Source organism: Sparus aurata, chromosome 20 (assembly GCF_900880675.1).
Source record: "Sparus aurata chromosome 20, fSpaAur1.1, whole genome shotgun sequence".
Classification (NCBI taxonomy): Eukaryota; Metazoa; Chordata; class Actinopteri; order Spariformes; family Sparidae; genus Sparus; species Sparus aurata.
Window position 1 is genome coordinate 17287647 of NC_044206.1, and position 23851 is coordinate 17311497.

The 23851-nt window shown below is 41.5% G+C and overlaps 1 protein-coding gene across 5 annotated transcripts in view; it reads right to left on the reverse strand.

The window, feature by feature from the left end:
- The window catches only part of LOC115571143 (catechol O-methyltransferase domain-containing protein 1-like), an 81295-nt gene that overhangs the window by 3890 nt on the left and 53554 nt on the right, over nucleotides 1-23851 (reverse strand). The window contains exon 1 of one of the 5 annotated variants that reach the window (XM_030400253.1): nucleotides 1362-1626. The exons of 2 other annotated variants lie outside the window; for them this stretch is intronic. Coding sequence is in view for 1 of the 3 variants with exons in the window: in XM_030400250.1 (XP_030256110.1) it covers nucleotides 879-960 (82 nt within the window). In the remaining 2 variants the exon portion in view is untranslated. Of the gene's footprint in view, nucleotides 1-807; nucleotides 1076-1361; nucleotides 1627-23851 lie in introns of those variants that run through there. 2 more of the 5 variants (XM_030400254.1, XM_030400250.1) reach the window with 2 other exon arrangements.

The window sequence follows — 23851 nt, forward strand, 5'->3', positions numbered from 1 at the left end:
GTTAACCTTTTAATCAAATTACTACATGCAAATATGTTTTCTATACATGCAATACCCAAGTAATGCACATGATTTAATGGTTAAACAGTGTATAATGTAATCATTGCTGTGAAAAGGAAAAAACAAACAAACAGTCAAACAAGTCAAACAGCTACAAAGATGTCACAAATTGTGAAAAATGCTCAACACAATTTCCCAGACCAATTTAACATCTTCACAGAACTTCTTTTTGTCCAACCTATAGCCCAAAACCCAGACTCTTCATTTAATTTCACACATGAACAAAAAAACATCAAATCCTTACATTTAAGAAGTGATTGAACGATTATCAAAATAGCTAGTGATTCATTTTCCTTTCATGTGCAGCTCCACAGTGCAAAGCAAGACACAATAAAAGGCGAACACTACTAAAAATAAATTATAGATACTGGGACATGAGTGCAAATATGCATGTGCATAGATGTGCCATAAAAGTCAAATGAAATGTGTCGCATTACTTTTGGGGCCCAAAAATACTCACAAAATAACAATAATAATAATAAAAAAATTTAAATGTGTTTTTAAGTGACGTTATCTGTTTCCTGTGCCCTACCTGTCCATACTGAAAACTTTACGCTTATGCAAATTGGTGACTCTGTATGACCTTTATCCCACTTGTGAAGATTCCATATACTTTTACAGAGCTTGTCTCCCCTGTATAGATCCTATATGACCATAAAGTCTAGACAAAACATAACAATTAAAAAAGAGAGTCCATGTGACTATTCTGTCTCAGTCACACACACACACATCGCACGCACAGCTTACTGTTTACAGGTCAATCTGCTGAAGCGGAGACGTCACAGCGCTTTAAAACGGGTTTACACCTTCGCTCTTACCGAAGAAATAACCGGCGACAAACACAACTCCCAGTGTTATGGATCCAGCCAGAGCCTCTCTGGAAATATTACGAAAAGTCATGATTTATCTGATACCGCACGATTAAATCAACTGACCCCGCGCTAAGCTCTTCCGCGTTGGCTGAGCCGTCTACCGTAATGCCGCGAATGGACGCGGATCTCCGCTCTGTTTAAAACGGCGACAGCGGCAGCGAGACACCTCTACTGCGTGTACATCGTTAAGCTGTCCGTTTAAGATTCCGCCCACCGCTCTCATGTGACCGCCATTGTGTTTGGCATCAATTCAACAAGGAAAATTAAAAAAAAAACATACAGTGAGGCGACTCCAAACTGAGGTTAATGACACAGAAGAGGGTCGACGGACAAAAAGAACAAGCACCCTCGTGAGACGTGTTGCAGATACAAGACTGGAGACATGGAAAGAGAGCAGCAGCGACATATTTTTAAAGAAAGATAACTCACCAGAGAGGAGCGGGAGATAACAGTCTGCTGCTGCGTCTTACAGGGCGACCGAGTGGATTCCTGCTTAAACCGAGCTTAAAAATTCATTCAGTCATGTAGAAATGATGACGATCATATGACCTGCAGCAGCTCATATGATAGGATTGTACAAGCAGACGCCCACTGATTCGACCCACTGCTGCCAGGCTGTCTCCCTTATACGGACGATGTCAAACACAACCAGTGACACAGTGTGTGAGATGTCCAACTGGAAGTGCAGTTACCAGCAAAATCTACTTAAAGGGGCACTATGTGGTTTTGGAGAAGAAATCCACACTCAGTTTTTAAAACACTTTTTTTACAAAGTCAATGCGGTAATAATACACACAAGTGTTTGTTTTTCTCCATAAATGAACAAACAAGCTGTTCTCAGAGGAAAATAAGGTCCCCAGAACACTGTCTGAAGCTAGGAAAAGGTGGCAGAGTCTGCCACATGTAAACAATGTGAAACAGGATGAAATTGTGTTTGTATGTTAGTTTGTTTATTGTCACGAAAACAAAAAGTGTTTGTTTATTATTGTTGTTTATTATATGAAACGTAAAAGCAGCTGAAATGCATATTATTATTATTATATGGACCTATAAGTTACATTTTTATTGTGTCATTGTTATTGTTATTATTACAGATGCATTAACATCAGCACACAGCATTCATCTGAAGTCTGCAGCAGCTGTCAGATTACTGTAGTAGTGAGGTTAGAAACTATGAAGTTGCATAAAACAGAGCAGTATTTACAGTACAGTACAGTACAGGCTGCAGTAAATCTAAATATTACAAAGTGTAGTGGCCATTTGGCCCTCCAAAAAATCTACTTTTAATCAAAATTCAAAATGCAAATCAAAAGAGCCACTGCTGCACCGTAGGCTTGTGTTGTAAGCAGGAAAACGAAAGGAATGCATGCCTCTTCTGCTCTAATAAAAAAAAACAAAGGCCTACCCAGGTGCATCATGGTCCTACACCTAACAAAATACTAACTAGACAAAACTAAACATGCCAAACAAGGGAATAATGAAACTAAATGAACAACTAGCAAAACAAAATGCTATCAAACTCTAAACGAGCTTAATATCTAAAATAATCAAACAGAAAATAAAGTTATCATGAACAAAAGTAATAACTACAAACAAGTAGCTCCAACACAAAGTATGTATAGAAAGTAAGATGCTCCGATCAGGATTTTTGGGGCAGATCACTAATTGCTGGAAGAAGTATGATTTGTTGCATTCATTTCTGATAAGAGTATCTGATAAATAATATATAATATTATCATACAGTGACAATAAAACCTTCCATTGACAAACAGACTGAATTTCTTTACAAAATTATTCTATGGGGTGCATTATGTTTGGTGGCAGGAGGTTTTAGTCTGGTGCTTTCTAATCGGAATGAATTACAAGAAAATGGTTGTTTTCAAAAATGTTCTGTGCATCACTGATGTCAAGTAGCCAGGATAAGTTGTTTATTGTGTCATTGTTATTGTCATTGTTATTGTTATTATTATTACCCTGTTATATCAGGGTGATCGACCTTTGATACAAGCTTAAACTTTGAATGAATAATTAAAAGGTTATCAGCATTTGATAAAAGTCACTCTGCCACAACAAAGAACTATTGTTCTGTAAACTACTAGATTATGAAGCATGTAGATGACATGTAAGACTTTTACATTCCAGTATAAAAAGTTAAACAAATTAAATGAACAGCAAAAAGACATGTAATTTAGGTGTTCATACACAGAGGGGCAGTGTTGTCAAGGCTACTGATGCTATACAGTTTTGCTCCATCCCCCAGTAAATGATCATGATGACAGGAGGAAAATAGGTTAGACTGTTCTCATAAATGCATCAGAAAGTCCTGGTTATCAATGACCTGTAACCAAAATGACTAAGCAGAATAGGCGATAACTTTATATTTGTGGTGGACAAACAATCAGGCCGTGTATTTAGTGGCAAGGTGGTGAACTTGAATAACCAGCTGATAAAAATCCTTGAACAACCTTTTAAATGTGTTAATCGTCCTAAACTTCACATACACTCCCTTCATACAAACTCAGCATCACATGGATCTATTAATAAATGCCTCAAGCTTTGTAATGTTGTACTTAAATAAACTCTAAATGAAGAGAGTCTTTTGTTCCATGCACATTTTATTTTAATCCCAACATAAACAGTTTACAGGCTTTAATGTGTACATTGAAATGTATCTAAAGCATTGTGACACATTGACCTCACACTCTGTAAAAAGTGTAGTTTGATATTTTCTTTACATTCCTATTTTCACTGAGTAACTCCACCAACTTTACACATTAAAGTGTATTTACAGATCTTGTGGAGTACAACTGCATACTGTATAAAAAGTAGTATATATCCTTTTATGGCTCCAGAGGAAGCTGCTTGTAATCCGATAAATTGCCACCAGTGATGTCACTCAGTGGCTACGTTGCATTGTGGGTAATGTAGGTGCCAGGTTTTGAAAGGAAGAAGGATGAGTGGAATTAAAAGTGATATGTCTCTCCACAATGAGTCCAATGGTAGACTGCTTTTAAAAAACCTGGGGCACATTACACACACATTACCCACAATGCAACTTAGCCACTGAGTGACATCACTGGAGGACATTTATCAGATTTCATGCAGCCTTTTCTAAAGACTTCATACTACATTTTTCATATATGCCCTGGGACCTGTAAACATACTGTCATGTGTAAAATTTGTGGTGTTACCCTTTAATCCAGTGACTGTAGTTTCCACTAGAGGGGGGAAATGAGCTTCTCCTTTTTTAATGCTGCACACCAGACAAAGGTGTAATAATCACGATAATAATATTTCTTTACAGGGACAGAAAATATTTATCAAATAGAAACTATGGTAACACATCCAGTGTATGTGCCAGCACAGAGAGCTGGCTGAGTGTGCGGTGGGGCACCACTCATCCTCACAGAGAATGACATTTGGACCAAGTGCTGTTTTGGGGAATGACACCTCCTTGTACCTGTTTCTACCTGACAGACAGCTTGCTATCTGATGCTCTCTCCTCTCACTGATCTCAAGTTCCCAGGCAGGCCTGGCTGCCAGCCCGGCCACCGCCGCTTCCCTGACAGACTCCGGACAGCAGGGGAGGGGTGGAGTGTTCCTCCAGGGGGGCTGGGACACTTCCAGCTGGGCCGCTGAGGTGTGGAGCTCGCCTCAGGGTAAGCCTCTCATGTGAGTAAACACCATAACAATCCAGCAGAGAGACACGCTCCCCGGGTCGGGGAATTTTCTGGTGTGCCAGAACAATGTCTGACACTGTTGTGATGATTGAATTTTATAGGCTGGTCTGAATCGAGTCTACAGTCTCTGAGATGAAGTGTTTTATGATGCCGGGATGATTAATGTGTTCTGAAATGTGTAGGCCCTCTTTGTATGTGTGATGAGGCAATATTCTGTTTTTATCACACATTGCTGGAAACTTTATGACTCTATTATCTTTGTCTACACAACATTTCAGAGCAACTTGTTCAGATTTAAGTGACCTACTGTATCAACCATCCACGCCGTTACCCGCTACTACACATTATTGCTTAGAAAACATGCCCTACAAATTTTTAAATCAGAGCCGAACCCAGCCCGTCACACTTCTCGCGCTCTCCCAGACAACGAAATGTCATGTAAGTCCGCTCCTCTCTCAACTCTGGAATTTGACTTTGGCAGCAGTCTTTCTCTTTGACTGACAGACGAGCGAGCGATACGACTCCATCAAAAAGTGCAGCCTGACAGCTTGATTTGACAGCCCTCTTCAAACCAAATATACTCTTTGTTCCTGGCACTACATCAACTTGACAAGGAGAAAAGTGGTAAAAAAAAAAAAGACTAGAAAAAAAAAGATGTAGATATCTTTACTCTGATTTAGATTTCCCTCTGAAATAGTAATAGAAAACAAATGTCCACATACACAAAGCTGTCACCCAGTGTTTAGCTCTCCCATCACTGTCTGACAAGTGATGATATATTATTTCTTGCCACTTTTTTTTTTTTTTAGAGCTGCAACTAATCTTTTCCAGTACTGATACATCTATTAATTAATGATGGCAGAGGGGACCAAGGTGTAGGTGTTAGGCACTATTCATTTACTGTATCCATAATGAAAATAAGATGAAAATAAGAAATGCAAAGGCAACCAGTCATTTTGCATCTCAAATGTGGATAGTTTCTGTTTTTTTAGTCCTGTATGATAGTTCACTCAATCTTTTTGGGTTCTGGATTTTCTTTAGACAAATTCAAGACAGCTGAATACATATTTGTGGGCTCTGGAACCTGATTAATCAACAAAATAAGCAACAGATCAATGAAAATAAGACAATTAAAGTATTTTTTGTTAAAACCCTAGTTGAGAGATTCGGTACCAGTCAAGTGAAAATACCCATCAGATGTTTCCAGAGCCCAAGGATATATATTCATACGCGTTTTGTCCAAAAAACAGAGCTATTCAATTTACAATGGAACAAAGTAAATATTTGTTTCATAAATGACAAAGGTTGGCCTATAAGAGATTAATCAAGAATATTTAGTTTAAAAAAATCGATCAAAACAACTCTTTGCTGGTGCTGCATAGAAAATCGGATGCGAATAATCTTCTTGTAATAATGTATAATGCAGTGGTGGAACCTTAATGGACACACCAAAGAGCAGTGGTAACCAAAGACCTTTAGGGTAAACATGACCCCTTTAATAGCCATTAAACAACATCTTGAGTCAATTATTCATCACAGCGAAATGTTTTCTCCCATTAGCAGGGGGCCGACACGAAGTTGTGATCGAGTCGCTAAATATTCTTGTACTTGTGCTGTCACCACTCAAGTGTGTAAATCCTCATCACTGTGATATGCCTCCATTCTGCTCACCCATTTAGCTAATAAAATGCATGGCCCTAAATGATTCATGGCAACCATTTACATAATTCATAATTAAATCACAACCCGATGGCTTGGAATTTATTAATAGTGAAAGTGCATGTGCCGCCATCGTAATATACTAATTAATATCTTTAGTTATCATTGGCACATTGCTCACTCGGCTCGGGTCTGGTTATGGGGCAGGAATAATGCAATGCAACAACAAATTATCTGTGCATTTAAGTGGGAATGTCTCGGAGTGATCGCCACAATATGCATTTGCCTGAAAAACTTAATGGGGGAATCTGTTTTATCGGAGTTGTCACATGTTCTGGCTAATCATTCTGAACACTGTAAAGATTAGGGCTAATGCATTTCCATCCTCCAGCTCCAGTGTGAGGCCGCAGGGCGTCTCTAATCGCGCTGTACACTTTTCCCACAGTCCACAAAAACATATGCCACACGCTCTCAGCAACAACCGAAACACTGAAAAGCTGGAAACAGCATTTCCTGCAAAGACTAGATTTTTTTTTTTTGCTGAAGTGCTGAAACATTTAAGTCGAGTAACTGACAGAAAATTAATCAGCAAGTAATTTTTTATGTAAAAATACCAAAGACTGGCTGTTTATGGCCTCTAAAATGTACAATCGGCAGCCATTCACAGGTCACACGACTCTGCAGAAAGTATTTATCAACTCCATCTCTGATTAGCTGTGATATGAAGATGACGCCTGGGTGGACATGCTAATTTTTGCCCCTTTTTCCAGCTATGATGTGAAGTGAAGCTCCAGACGTTAGAGGCGTAACCGCTTTTGCATTCATCTCCGTTTAAGCAGTGCTCGAACGTCATTCAGTGAAGTTTATAAAGAGAGATTGAAGTGAAAGATATTGTGAGTCAGGGAACAAAAGGACCACCGTACCATCGGCACTGGCCTCCTCGCTGCTTTCTGCTTGGTCCCTGTCTCCGTCCGTGACGTCAAATGCGACACGGTACAAAATGAGGAACAGAAAGGCAAACTTGTCTACGGGCAATGGGAAAGGAGTCAAACCGTCTATTTTTAGCGGGTTAACCCACTTTAAAAAAAAAGCCACAGACACGCACTTAATTCTGGTGTAAAAATGGTTTTAGTTGCAGTTCAGACTGGTTGCACTGCAGCCTGTAGCAGCAAGACGTGACCTCTTAATGACATCCCACGGATTTAAAAACACACGGGTCAGGCTAATGAACTCTTGTCACCAGTCACCTTCCCCCCTTCTCTCATGAGCTAAATGTATTCACAGTTGCGACAGTTAATACGGAACTGAGCATCCACTAACTCCCCCCCCCCCCCCACCCCCCCCCCCCACCCCCCCCCCCCACCCCCCCTCCAGTGGACAAACAAAAGGGGTCCTCTTCAGTAATGGTCCCCGAGGCTTCACCACTATCTATTGATCTGCTGTCACCCAATTTCTCCGTGACTTATGCCCTGCTTAATTCCCATTACTGTGCACACTGAAGCCTTATCAGGGGGAACAATAGGCTTGTTGTCACTGAGGGGCAAAAAATATGAGCGCGCCTGTGACAGTGTGAGTGCAAACTCATGACTTCAACTCCTCGAAGCCCTCTCGGTGACCTCTACGCTCCTCGTGTAAGGCCGGCTTCGGAGCACCCGGCGTTAGAATACTAAACTCAATCCGGACCGCTTGCAGATGAATCAGAAAATTGGATCTCGCTCGTTTCATAAAAACGAGCCCCCCAAAAAAACAGAGGGCCGGCTCCTCTGGCCATAAAACTGTCGCTGTGATATGTCTCCAACGATGATGATTCTCAGTCGCAGCATGCCCCCCTCCTCCTCTCTCCGGCTCTCTTCCACTCGCTAGCTGCTATCTCCTCCTTTCAATTATATGTTTCTCTGCTCTTTTAGACAAAGAGTAATAAAGCTATAAATCGTGTAACCGGCAGAAGGTATGGACATTCTGTCTCTGAACTGCTGTTGAAACTGCCATAAACCACCCACAAAGTCAGAGATAAGGATTTACAGTTATTTAACATCATCCTAGTCCCCTAAATCAAGCTGATAAGAGAATTAAGTGATGGCTATAGGTTCTTTGTCCTCTAGCTATTGATTTTCTTAACAGAGAGGACCAGTGCAATGTTTTTATTGGGCATCCTATTTGCTTTGAGCTCAAGAGTGGAAATGCGGAGCTATTTGCGCCGCACGGATTAATTCATCGCACAACAGAGGCTTCTTGTTTAATTCACATTCACAGTGGAGAGAGTCACAAAATATGACAGAGATATTTTTCCAGAAAAAGAGTAAATACATATTATATTGATCCCTAGCAGTTGTTTCAGATAGTTACAAGCAATTGGATCTTTTATGGCGACTGTTTTCTGGTATAATGCCGCAATAATGTTCTCCTACATTACAGGCTCAAGACGTGAGTATGCCGAATGCATCCAGTCTAAATAGGAATGATTGTTCCTACTCGGGCCTCTCCAGACAAAACACATGACTTGATTTACAGGATGACGTCCATCCATAACAGTAATTGGTATTAATATCAAATGCACGCAAACAATCTCCTTGTTAAAGAGGCCATTGTTGCACCAAACCCTAGAGTATATGTCCCTCTTAGCGTATAATGTCCCAGTTTGAACAAAAGACGTGTTTAGCTTAGCGGAAGTTAGTCACTCGCTTCAGCATGAAAACACTTCTGTCAGTGCCTCCGAGACGGGGCGCAGTCGCAGCCGTTCACATTTAATGATTCAATTGCTGTTTTAGCTTCGAGTTCACGACCCTGGAGCTGTGATAAATGTCAAGCGCAAGAATGTCCTGCTAACTAGACATGCCACTGCCAGCCAATGATCTCGTTATTGACTGGGGAAAAAGCATAAGGTGCTGTAATGCGAGTCTAAACGCTGCGCTACAGTGGATCTATCTGGGCGACCGCGTGGGCCGGTCGTTCAGTCTGATTCAGTCTCGTCCATTTGGCTCGGAGCAACACTGTCAGCTTCCACGGCGGATCAGCCAGCAGGCTTTAAGGCTAATTGTGTGTCAATACTGTCATTAATCAAGGAAATATCAGGGTGAAGGAGCAGATATTAATTTAGAAGTTAGCTATAGTTCTCATCACCGTTAGCTTGTTTTTAGAAATGACATTTGTTGAAAGCAGTTCATTTTCGTCTCAGTGACATTTCCTTTCACTCGGCCTTGGATTGATGTGATGACAGCAATTAATGAATTTAATCCAGTGTACTAAAATAGCCCTGCTTGCGTCAGTGCTGAACCAACCTATCCATCACATAAGGAAAAAAAAAATGGTGACACCAAAGTCTTGGTTGTTGATGTTCGTCATTAGTGATGTTTGAGTGGACAGTTATGTTGTTGAAATCAGTAAGTCTGTTCTTTTTTTCTTCCTGATGGTGACATATGTCACAACATGAAAAGATGATGCAAATCACACACTGAGTAATAACACTGATGTCCACAGCAGAGAGCTAAGATCTGCTGCTATGGATATAAAACTCTTAACACAAGTAAAGCATCAACGTGACACTGTTAAAGTAAAATCAACATGTCCCAGCGCGGACCCACCCTGGTCTTTAGTGGGAGGTATTTATGATAGTTTAAGCTGCTGGGTGGGAGCGCATCACACTATCATGCTGCTGCTGTCCCAGAAAAAAGCTTAGAGGACGCTTCACTATGTATAGTCCAGTTGGGTTTTATTTTGGCGGAGGGTCATTCCATTCTGTACACAGACCTCCCAGTTAGTTCGTCTTAGTATAGTGCTGACCGGAAGAGGGGTTAAGCAGGTGGCAAGATTTTGACAATCAATTACTGGTGACAGTAATCCTTGTTGTTTCATTAAAATATGCCCCCTTTAAATAACAATCGTATAGAAGTCTACTTGCAGCTCTATGGGGTAATATATAAATATATATATATTTTTTACAAATGTTATCACCATTAAAAAACCCCGTTTAATTAGCATTATGCAAAATTGTTACAAACAGAACAGGTTGTGCGCCACTGACTCCTAAAATATGCCGTTAGTTAAGTGAAGTATGTTATGTAGTTAACATTATGAAACAGTCGCAGTCTAAATATGTTGATTACACACCCAACAAATGCAGCAGTCTCCTCTGTGAAATACCTGTTTGACGCATCCATCCACCCCCACACGGGCTTCATCACTCTTTACACTATGTCACCTGACTACCTCCTTTGCTCCTGTCATAATTACTATGGCCATTAGAGGTTGACACCAATGTAAACGTCTAAACATCCTTCATCAACAGTTTAAGTTACTGTCATATGAACACACCAACATTTTCTGGATAGCTTTTGAAATGCACAACTTCCTCACTTCATTACCATGTTTTTTTCTTTTTTAATCATGCTAACTTTCTTTGACCATGTTAAAGGTTAACTGTGTAGTTTTGGGGAATAAATGTCATTAGAGAATCTTCATTGACTTGAATGCCATAACAATCTAAATAAACAACCACCTTTCTAGCTTCAACTTAGTGTTCTAGGGACCTCATTTTCCTCTGAAAGCAGCTCTTTTATTCATATATGGAAAAACTAAACATTTCTGAGTTTGTATTAAAATCAAAAATATAAATATCTATTAAAACACATTAGAAAAAGACCAGCGAAGAAGATAATTGTTAGTGGCAGCCCTTGTTAGGTTGTGACCAACAGTGAGGATTTGCAGCACAAATCCATCAGTCGTCCTGAAAAGGGTTAACTGACCAAGAACAATTTATATGCCTATTATCAGCTGGCCAAGCATGTAAAAGGTTTCCTGGAGATCTTTTAAAATCTTTTTAAATGCACTCCTATTTCTGGGTGACCATGTCTCAGCATCCCTTCACAAAGTGCCCTTTGAGATGACCATGGCCAATGGTGGTGCCCTGCCTCATTAGTGAACTGTGGGAACAAAAGGACTCAGAGCCGAGGAGTCCAAAGCCCACATAAATACAGCCGAGCAGGAATTATGCTCAAATGTAAAACTCCCAAACAAATGAGATTGGAAAACTCTCCGGGGCGTCTTCGAAACTTTGCTGCTGTCATCAATCAAGAATATTGCCATGCGAGTCCATACAGGACTTGGACAAACTGCTTCTTTAAGCATTTCTCCGGGAGGCATAAAAGTGTATTTATGGTCACCGCGGGCAGGTATAGAGGAAGATTGGCAAACATGAAAATCAAGTCCTCTCTCGGGTACCATCTAGCCCCGCTCGGCTGTGTTAAATCATAGATGGAAAGAACAACAGTCTGGTGGCACAACAGTCCAGCCTGACAAAGCACTGCCTTGGGTCTGTGTTTTACATTCTCCTCCACAGCCCGTTATTGGAGTCAATGTTTTGTCTTCATACCTGTTTTCAGCTCTGTAATGAACTTCATCTGTCTTGTTCTGCACATCAGTGACATGTTCCAGTTTAATGTAACCTACAGTTTATCGTATATTACCCGATGCCAAGATTTAAGGCTGCAGAAGATCCTGTTTCTGCACTTAGCTGATGTGGGATTGATTTCCTTTACGGATATATGAATCACTGGGGTCATTACCGAGTCGGACTCTTTCATTAAATTGAGCTATGTCTCCTGCTTCAACACAAGGCCTTCGGAGAGCCCTCCACCAGGAATAATACTGTACCTCCGTGGGCTAAAACCACTTTGAAAAGCAGCAACATGTAAAGTATAGTTTCATTTATCCCACAAATGTAGAACATTGATTCTCTGCGTGGAAAAAAAAACAGGTGACAACACGCTCTTGGAACATTTTAATAATTCACATGTATGTGGAGCGATTGTAAATATACCGATAAGTAGGATCTGGGTGATGAATGGAGAAGTAAAAATCTTGCAGTTATTTGAATGAGTAATATCCAGAGTGGTATAAAATTATAAATACAACGATACATCCGTGTACTCATATAAATGCCAGCGTTCCCAAATGCTTTCCAAAAAACCTATTTAATTGGAAAGGCTTATAACGGATCACTGCGAGTAGTCCTCGCTAGAATATTCCTCACACACACGCGGGCAGCATTGACTTTTCAAATAAAAAGACATTAATGTAGATAACGGCCATTTTGAATCCTCATTAGTCACCGGTAATCTAGAAACATGGGCGATATATTAAGAGTGGTGTTTGCGGCGAGTCATTAAAGGAGAAATAAAAGACAAAATAAATCCAATCTTGGAACGCCTGCCATTAATCATGTTGGCCACCACTGGCTGGCTGGCTGCTTAACAGTTTTATTGAGTCATTTATGCTGGTTTTCCCTGATAATCCATTTATTCTGAATAATGCCTCCCTTCATGCTCAAAGTGCTGTGTTCAGGTGATACCGCTATAAACTGTATATTTTTTTTAATCCCCTTCCCCCCCCAGCCAGACATATATTACAACAATTACATGGACCGTCTGACAGAAGAAAAGCAACAATCGCACATAACACAAGGAAGCTTTTAATGAAAGTGTTAATTAAGTATATTTTCAATTATTTCCTGAAGGGGATCACAAACCGAGATGGTATCATGACTAATTTACTGCAGAGTATCTAATTCGACCTATTTTAACGTAATTTCCGCAGCAGAGAGCACTGGATTACTAAACAACACAATGCAGGGAGGTTCACCAGTGCACCTGAAATAGCACACAGGCCGTGCACAATGTCATGTGATTTGAGACAACGGAGCGATAAGCAGTGATTAAGATGTTCGGCGTACAACACAAGGGAGGATCCCATGCAGAGGCTGTGGAGCGTAATCCCTCTGTGCAGACGCCTGAAGCCATGCACACAGGACAGCACCTCACACGGATGTTTAAGGGCAACATCCTCACACTTGACTGATGACTGACTAGGTTTCTGATGTTACAGAAACATGATGGGATAAGATACAAATTTAGTCAGGCATATCACAGAACTGTCCCAATTGAGGAATTTCATGAATTAGGCATCCTAAAGTATGTTGGCCAAAATGTCAAATTATAATGCTACTCATACTGCAACTGTTGGAGAAGCTAACATTGCTGTTAGCCTGTTAGAGAAGCTAACATTGATGTTAGCCTGTTGGAGAAGCTTAAACTGTTGTTGCCCTAATGAAGATGCTAATGTTGATGTTAGCCTGTTGGAAAAGCTTAAATCCATGTTGGCCTGTCAGAGAAGTTAAAACTGATATTAGCTTGTCACCTAAGCTAGCATTGATGTTAGCCTGCTAGAGAAGCTAACTTTGACATTAGCCTGTCGGAGAAGCTAACATTAATGTTATCTTTTTAGAAATGCTAATATCGATTTAAGCCTTTTGGGAAAGAGAAAACTGTTGTTATCTCGTTGCATAAGTATCCATTTAATTAGAACTAAAAAGAAGAAGAAGAAGCTCAAAATGTTTTAAATTTGAACTCCCTTCAAACTCAAAATCTGCTTAAAATTATTTTGTAGTGTGGATTTGAGGCACAGCATTAGTCCCAATACTCCTCTCAAACATTTTGACCTTTAATAGAGTGAAAAGCACAGGTGTTGTTAATAACATTAACAGGGGCTGTGTCCTGTTAACGTGTCCCAGTGAGCTTGGACACTGTAACAGTGAGCCAGCAGCAACAACGCCAGGACCCTGAAACTGAGGGAGCTAAATGGAATTTAGCCATTATTAATTTTATTACTAACACCTGTGCTTTTAGTCCTGTAACATGTCAAAATGTCCTCTGTGAAAAAGGCCTTATTCCTGTGACAGACTAACTCTAAGATTTATAGTATGAAGAGCCTCCACACTGGAAACGAGACAATAGCTTGAACTCAAAAAACCACTTGATGTTGGACATATTCACACGGCGGCCATTTTCCCATGACAACATTCAATGATAATAATTTCAGACATGGGGCCATTTTTCAAGGTTTTTAAAAAACCTATTAGCTGTTGTCTAACAGTAGCTAACGGTACCATTTAATCACTTTCTAACATCACCATTTGTGTGACATGATACAATTGAGAAGCCGAAATTAACTCTCAAACATCAATGCACATCTAAAACTCATGTAAAAGCAGCTAATGTATGCTAACATTAGCTAATAAGTCATCAAATATGTTGTTTTACTTTAAAATATAGCCCAATGTTCCTTCATGCATTACCTATATGTTGTCTTTTCAGTTGCTGATCAGTGGTGGGATGTTTTAAGAAAAACGAAATGATAAAGAAAGATATGATATAAATTGGTTTATGGCATAAAACATTTTTGTGACCCACCCTTAAGTTTTAGTTTCGGCCCTCTAGGGGTAAATGTTTGGGCAACACTGCTTTAACAAATGTGGTGATTAACAGTGAAAAATCAAAGGAAGAAAATCTGACACTAGCAGAGAAAAGAAAAGACAAAAAAAAGTAATGAACATAACGCGTAGGATAGAAGAATCATAGTCTTGCTGTCAATGATTCATTTACAAGTGATCTCTGAGAGATGTTGTTCAGACACACGAGAGCTATTACCTCTCATCACCAAAGATGGCGCCAGAAGCCAAACAACACACATTGCTGCCATGGCTGCATATTCCTTTAAATGAGTTACTACTATAATAATAAATAGGGTACATACCAAATTTAAAGATGTAGCACTTAACGAGAATATGGTACAAACATTCAAAAATTAGTCATGAAGTTGAATCATTTAAAATAATTCTGGATCAGCCCTCAAAACTAGTCCCTGCTGCCAACATTCACTGAAATCTGTTTCCTAGTTTTTGAGATTAATAGCCAACAAAACCCCTTTAAGTATGTCTATGTTTAAAAAAAAAAAAAAATCCCAGCTGCTACTCTTCAGGCCAAACGTGACTGGCCTGTTTCCGTTCCCCATTAGCAGATACGCGGTTGTATATTTAGTAATGAGGGTTTTGAGTGTTCTCAGCAGCGTCTCCGGAGACTTTCTCACAAAGATCTTGACTAAAAAGCCGCGAAGCCTCCCACGCAGCGCGAGCCCGAGCACCTGACGACATAGTCCTGCGGGGAGTTTTCTGCTGTCACAATAAATCAGAAACAGACAGGATACAGTATAATCATGGGGGTGTCCCGTTTCTCTCGGCCTCTCCGGCAGAATGTACGCCACGCGTGGTGGCAGTGGTGGCGGCGTCCACCGCGAATGTATACGTTGCCGCAGAGCTTGATGGTTGACTTGAGAGGAATAATCCGTGAGAGATAACATACAGAGAGCGGCTGATGGTTTATGTTGCGACTCTCTATTGTACACAATGATGTACTGTACTGCCAGTAGCCTTTTATTCTGAAACCACCCTTTGCTTTGATAGTAGATGGAACAAATGAGATGCCTTTAAGGGAATGTTAGTCTGCTTTATATCTCAACATGTAGCTCCTACCTTGGAACCGAGGCGTTCGAGACGTTTGACGATGTTTGAAAACAAAGTGTTTCGCTCTGCAACCATATGAAGCCTATACTTCAAAAAAAACAACAAAACAAAGTAAATTGAGACGCCTGAACTATCAGAGCGGGGACCCGTGCTGTGCTTATATCTGAGCCTTCCTTTTCCCCTTCATAAAGATGAATCATAACGTCTAATTCGCACAAATTACCCAAACATTATGTAGCTCTCTCATTTCCAACGCTGTTTAATCTGTGTCTGGAGTATTCGCTGTCACTTCGCGTTGCAAACACTCCTTTCACTCTGGCAGTTCATTGTCTTTTGATGGGCCATAAAAGGCTCGGCTTGATGGATGATAACTCGGGGCATCTCTCTTTGTTGTGGGATGTGACGACTGAGTGCATGTGAGATGTGAGGAAGAAGACGCGGCGTGAATGGGAGATGTCATCGGTGTCTCGCGCTGACACCGTAGCCTTAAGCGCGGGGCTTTGATCTCCGTGAATGACTGCAAAGCAAACACAAATAAAAGATTCCAGCGCGTTGCAGAAAAAGTTGAACCGGCTTTTTAAAATTTTTCTCCGAGTATTTTTTGTTCCGAGGTTTCTGCCACGATTGGCATTTTTCTAGGGGCAGATCGACCTGCTTGCATCAGGGCCCCTGTAAGTGATTTAGAGGCTCGCAAATTGGAAAAGGTGCTTCTGGAAAGGTAGAGCATGATCCGGCTCCTACCTGTATGTAAAACTTGATTTATCAAACAGAGAGGACGGCTCATGTCATTGCCTTCTGATCCACTCCAATAAATTCTGAGCGCTCCATAGGCCCCCAGGACTCCCCGCTGACCCGACAACATCTGCTCAGGCACTTACTACTTAATATATTAGCTGTGAGAGCAGGGCAGGTGTTTTCAGCTGGAGCCAGAGAACATGAGAAACAGATTGTGCCTCCGGTTCACGCAATTGAATTAAAATGAGTCACCGCCAGCTTTTCTCGTAAAAAATAAAATCGCAAGTAATGTAACGGCATGAGGGGCAGGTGGGAATAACTCATAGGTCCGCTTGATGGTGGCGGGAGGACTTAAAAATATAATTGATTGCAGCTCGCATAAGGAGTCTATTGTGAGGTTAAGACTCCACGGTTTAATATATATAAATCACCATCATTGAAAACAGTGCAGCTTTACTTAACCAGATGAGCCTGATGTGGCCTTTACAGTATAGATCTCACAAAAAGGGAAGATTTAAAAGGTGTAATCATGCTGGTAAGTGAGGTTCATGAGCGAACACTTAGCAGCTGCAAGCTCTACCTATTTTGAAATTAAATATATTTAAGAGCCGACTCATCAGGAGAATAACCAGGAGGCACTGGGGAGAGTTTGACCACTGAACCTACAGTGGCCCTGAAGGTCAAAACGCACCATTGCAGAAAACTATTTAATGAAATGTTGTGTTTTGACCTTCAGGGTCACTGTAGCCTTGGGTCTGGTTGTCTCAAGGGAGAGCACCAGGTTTTTGAGGCCAATTTTCTGTAGTGGCCAAACTGTAACTACAAAGTCATGTGACGCACTGCAGCCCAGAAAGACCTTCTTTACCCCATGAGCTTACAAAATGTGAAGGAAAAAGCTGTAAAATGGTGGGTGTCACAACCCCTGCAAAACAAAACAGAGACTAACGGGAATATATTTGGTTTTTGGGGATATTTGGTCACAACTCAAAGTATTGGACAAATCAGAAGTAGATAATGCTATGATCCCGGCTGTCTGGTTAGAAGAAGAAGAAGAATCTTTATTTGTCAGACATGAATACCTGAAATTTGTCCTCTGCATTTAACCCATCCCTAGCTGCACATTCTAAGTATACAGACAGCAGTGGGCTGCTATGTCAGTGCCCGGGGAGCACACATGGGGGGTTCGGTGCCTTGCTCAAGGGCACCTCGGCAGTAACCTAGGAAGTGGACTGGCACCTCTTCAGCTACCAGTCCACTTCCATATTGCTGGACTAGAACCGGCCACCCTCCAGTCCCCAAGCCAAGTCTCTACTGACTGAGCTACTGCCAGCCACAGTTTGGCCCACCACATGTTTCTAGTCACAAAAAAAATTAAAACATTTGAAAATATAATATAAATTGCTGTTTACGCTTTTTTTTGTGAGGTAAAAAAGGTAATATGTTGGATCCCTAATCCCTAATCAGTTGTTTAACGCAATCTGAGCATGATGGGTGGAGTGACACAGACGCTTTGGGATGGCAACCGACCTGACATACAATCCCAAAGCGTCAGCATTTGATCACGGAAGTCAGGGTGCATGAAATGATGTACTGTACAAAATTTCCAGGCAATGAATGTAGCAGTAAAAGCCAGAAAATGTCAACCTGCAGTTGCCTACCAAACAACATCTCTAGAACCATGCCGGAAACTTGGCTAAAAATTCGACCGCAATTTTTTTTTCTCCCCCCTCAAAATCAGTGAAGAAACTTAATGGGGATTTGTCCTTTGGAAGAAAGTATTTCCAAGTAGTTTATATTTCATTCGGGGTGAACTGACCCTTAATGGGACTGTGATTCAAAAATAAGACTAGACAAGACTTTACGGGGCTTAAGATAAGTCCGGGATAAGTCTCGTGATATTACACATTTTTCTTACTGTCAACAAATCCCAAGAAAAGCCCAGAAGTATTTCCTGTGTGGCCCCGGCCTCATATATCTTATTCCTCTGTACCATAATGTACAAAGTAGAACAGCAAAGTAATAGTAAAGTATAATAACTTCACAAATAAAGCAGAAGTATATCTGAGTACACTATTACTAAAATAATAAGAAGAAGCACACAAAAATACAATAAATACACTTAAATTGGGCTTTTCTATGTCTATGTCAACAATATACTTTAGTTGCTCCATAATAGCAAACTTTGAGTTATCTGATCATTAACATAAGTAAGCGTACTGATGATAAGTGTGTCTCAAGTGTACTCAAGTGTTCCAATATCTTCTTGTCACAAGGGTATATCTTCAGTTTTCGTCCACTTTGCGTCAGGTTCCTTCGTTATGAGCAACACAGATGCTGTAGGTTGTTCTGAGTCAGTCTCACATTCACCGTCCTGCTGCTTGTCAAAATTGTCAACACACCAAATCCTCGGCTATAAATATTCCCCAACAAATGCTCGATGATTTCAATAGAAATAATTGCCGTAGAATTTAGCCACAGGCCAAATAAGAAGCGATTAGCGCGGGGGAAAAAAACAAAAAGTATTTCTTAAAATGTAAAATACGGCTCCTATTAGCATTTTCACCTACTCATTTACTTCCTCTTCACCGCTGCACTTCAATGAAAGAAAAAAATCTGGCACAAGCATCCCATTATTGTCTATCACTAGGGCCATTTAGACGCGGATCCAGACGCAATTAAAAACATTTTCTTCTCATTAAAATATGAACGTTTTTTTGGGCGTGGGCCTTGAGGGGAAGGTACGTGCTCTCTAGTGTGCACCGTCTAGTTGAAGATTGGAGTTCAGAATATCATGAATGTAGCGAAAGAATGAGTTGTGCTCACATGTGTGGGAGTAACACAGACTGAAACCACATTTTCTGGTCTCCTGTCAGTAGAAAATGAGTAATGTGCTGCAGATCATAGCCTCGGGATAAAGAAGCCGTATATCTGAAGCAGTATTTGAAGGATATCAAAAAACCCAGGATACCTCGAATTGACCCCTGTCATTTCCTTCAACAATGTATACGCTTTGTGTTTTTTTTTTTACTCTACTCTTTTTGTACTCTTTTTCTCCCATATGAGCTCAGCTTTATGTTATACACAGCTATCCTCAGCCATCTGGTTTTCATTTCCTGCGAGGTTCAAGATGGTAGGAGAGCTTTAAAAAAAAAAAGAAAAAAAAAAAAGGAGCCTCGTTTGAACCGGAGGCTAATGTAGTCAGGATGGAATCTGTCACTCAGTCTATTGCACGTTGATGACTCAGGGCAGTTTCAGCTGTAAGCAGTCGGTGATTTATGGACGCCGAGTGAACTCTTGTAAGCAAAAGCCAACTTGGAGTTCAAGAGCTGCAACCGGGCCCTTTCTTGGCCGCTCGCTCGCCTGCCTGCGTTTTTCTTTCCATTCATGCCAAAAGTATTTCGCACGGCAATTAGCTCCGTCCTCATTTGGGTCTGCAGTCCCGCAGGGTTAGCGAAGCCATTTATCATCCTCAGGGCTTGGAGCTGTGAGGCTCCGTCTCAGGTAGGTTTTTTTCGTAAACACGCGTTGGCCCCGGCTTCTTTCCCTTTCCCAACCAAATGAGAGGGGGAGATACAGTAGTTCTGAGGCCCTGCCATCCGCCCATCCGTCTGTCGGACGCTTTGCTTTTTTCCCCTCTACAGGTGTGAAGGCGAGAGGGAAATGTCATTTCACATGGCTCATTTGTCATACAGTAACTACATAGCCGGAGTGAATAGAGTGATGACAACATGGCCCCTCGCTTTTTCTTTTTTTTTTTGCGGAGGGTCGACTGATTTGGATTTGGGGGGGCCTCGAGAAAACTCTGAACGCGGCTAATGAGGAGTTCGCTCAAAAGAAAAAAAGGACTGGAGATATTTTTTTAATGATATCAAGTCTTTTAGCGAGCAAAATTTATAGAGGTTTTTTAATAGCGGGCTTGACGTTTAGCACATGTTTACACAGATACAGATGTAAGATATGTAACCTCGTTAGGCGCACATTAGAGAACTGCTCATGCTTTTATGCCGATCTATGCCTTGAGTTATACTGAAAAACGTGAGCATTGGCTCGGCTACAAGCGTTGATATAGCTTCCAAATGCCTGTGGGGCGTCATTAAAACACATATTTGAGCAGGCAGGAGTCATAAACATACGCTGGGGTACACGTTTTCGTGTGTTCCTAGCCGAAACATCTTCAGAGGCAGCCAGGAGAATAATTGAGGAACAGTGCGTGCATTTTTGTGTTTTCACATCGATCCTCGGAGAGCCATTACTCCACGAAGAGCTCGCCATGCTGATTCCGGATCCATCATTGCGTTGAAACCGATACATATTGCTCTCTCTTGTCAACTACTATGTCTTTATCAATCAGAATTAAGGAATTGGTTTAAGCTCTTTGGTTTCCCTTTCTCCTTAAGTGGAGTCACGGCGCAGCGCAGGCCCAGAGGTTAGGAGGAGTATCAGAGGGGACTAATTGTCAAGGTTATGTCTCAGCGGATGATTGATGTGGGGCCAGGCTGTTTTTGTCAGCCTGTCAGGTGGCTGGAATGTTTAATGTTCTCATTATTGGTTGCTCTGTTGTGTATATTTCTCTGTCAGCGCCGCTGAGCCATCTGAACTGCCAGAGCACTTCAAAGGCCTGCAGGTCATCCGTCTTCCTCCTGACGCCCTGAATGTTCAGCCTCAGCTGAGTGCTGGTGATTTGTTATGACTTGAGAGCCAGCTGACAGACAGGTCTCCTATAAAAAAACATGCACCCATTTCCCTTTTGTCGTGCATTGAAAGCACCGCTGCTCCTGTAATGGAGGGAGGGAGGGAGGGCGGGAGGGAGGGGAGGGTGGACTGTCAGAGGAGGCTGGCACCTGACAGTTGTGTCATCTCACTAATTTGCAGACAGGATGACTCCAAGTATTTTGTCTTCTTCTCTGCCTCAGTGTGGGTTTTTTTGGGTTCTGGTGTCACATACTCTCACAGGTCACCATCTGCTGCAGAGCGCCGCAGGGAACAAAGCCGAAGAGAAAAAGGGGGGACCACTATATTATGGCACATTTTCATATTCATCATTAGTCCAGGGGCTGGGTGTGTGTGCGATGGCACTGAGTAGGGGAGCATCATGGGAGGAATGCTGATGGCTGCAGAGCCGGTCATGCAATGAAAAGTGAGAGGTGAGATGCTGAAGACAAGAGGAGGGGAGAGCAGAATCCAACTCTCTACAATTCTTTTCCCAGGCCCTTTACAAGATTGATTGTTTTCTGCTGATCTAATTTTGGATGATACGAAAACAGTCCATTTGTCTTAAAGAGAAACGATGTGCCACATGGTGCAGATGGAAATCTTTTCTTTTTTTTTTTTTTGAAAGCTGAAAAAGATTAAAGAGAAACTCCTCTCCTCAGCTCTAATCACGAGCTGTAGATTACTGTGTCGATTTAACCAGATGGCAGGCTCGATTCTGCGGGCCCTCCTGTATATTAATGAATAGCAGTCTGTTATATTTGACTTAGGTAAGTGAAATGTCCATCACCTGTAATAGTCTGCCAGCTGGCATTATGCATTTTGCACCACTTTGGGTCCACGTGGCATTTTTCATTTGCAACGTTATCGAAGGAACATTTTATTTTTTTGTTCCCTGCTATTCTCCGTCATTGTCACTGTTCTGGTAAATATATATTATCTGTTTTCTTTTTTTTTCACCAGGAAGAAAAAAAGGCTCAGAGTTGTGTCCGCGGCTAATTTTCCCTCTCGTAGGTCACGGCAATAATTCTGGCACTAAAACTGTCGCGCTGGGCCGAAGCGCGCGCGTTCGATAGTAAGTTGATTAAGTTAGCTTGTCGACATGACTGCAAACACGGCAATACAGTATGTTAACAAACCTAATAATAGGAAAGGGGGGAGATAAAGTGGAGGGGATGGGCTGCTGCACCATTTCTGGGCAACAGCTGACCTTAAAGAAAAAAGCTTGTGCGGTTTATGATTAGTTAGCTGCGACACAATGTTTTCTTTGTCTCGTCGCTGGCTCTACAGGAGTATGTGTTATGATGAGGTGCATTTAAAGGAGCACTTTTTAGTTTTTGGGGATTACTTTTTTATCAAAAAAGGAAGATCTTTGTTGATTTTGTTCGCCTTAACAAACCAAACAAACCTTAAAGGACGACACAACTATCACGCTGTTTGACTTTGTTTTTACGTGGCGGACCCTGCCACCTTTTCTAGCTTCAAACTGTGTTCTGGGGACCTTATTTTCCCTCCGAGAACAGCTTGTTTATTCAGTTATGAAAAGGAAATCAGAGTTTGAACTACATAAGGCTCCTTTAAGACCGAGTCTTGCTGAACAAACTGATTGTCTTTGTCTCAGAACGTCAGCCTGAAGAGATTGCAGAAAACTCGAAGAGGCAACGAACACATGTTAGCCAGCCCGAGCACCCAGAGAACTCCCCTACATGAATATGCCAAGCCTAATTTTAAACCAACAGCGGTGGGGGGGAGCTTTGGCTGCGTTTCACCGACCGGAGAGCACGAACAGCGTGGAAGCACAATGCCAGTGTGTCATACATTTAAACACTGTTAAATTAAAGGCTGTTTACTGTTCTCAGAGGCCATTCATCTTGCTCAAACGTTAAGTCTGCTGCTTGCAAATTTGTCAGTAAGAGCTTCCACATGCCAAGAAGAAAAAAAAAAAAGTTGGGGGTTATCAGAGGAGGGTTTTCATAGCGTGTCTCTTCAGTCAGCCTGTAGTTAATTAGCCACCTCCGCACAATAAGGCCACAAGTCATTAATCACCCCGGACCGAGCGAGGAGTCGACTCGCTGTGAGCAAGACATTTGGAGACAAAAAGTTTGCCGCCTATGACAGACTTCAAAATGGCCCCTGTCAGTGGTGTGTAAATTATAGGGCATGTTGAGTGCTGAAAGACAAGGGCCCACTGTTTAACTCACTGTTGCTCTTTCCTTGGCTTTGTGTGTTGACAGACTCTCTTTGAGGGAAAATTCCCCCTTTTCTCCATTTCCTAACGGCTGGCTTGCGACTCAGAAAAAAAGGCCCACTTTATTGTGAGTATACTCAGCAACACACACAAGTTATCCACATTAAGATCCAGCTCGCCTCCTCTCGGGTTTCGAGTTGATACAAGGGGGACGAGCTCCAAAAAGGTTAACGGCTCAGCAAAAAAAAAACCCAGCTTTAACTCCGTGCTCCCCTACTGTTTGCTTTTGCTTGTCAAAGCGGAGGAAATGATGGAGTGATGATAAATACAGGGCTTGTTTGGAGAAGCAAAAGCCTTTCTCCTGCAAACATAAACCACCATGTTCCTTTGGATGATGGAAGACACACTTCTCAGCTGATTGAACATGCGAGAGGTCATCGGCTCCTTTTTTTTCTCTCCCCCCCCTTTTACGTCTGTAAACAGAGATCCGCTCGCCTTGCCAGAGTACATAAGCAGTGAGGAAGATTTATTCAGAGCGTGCAAAAGTTTATGTAAGAAGGGGGAAATCCCTCGTGTGGATCATTAATACGGCTGA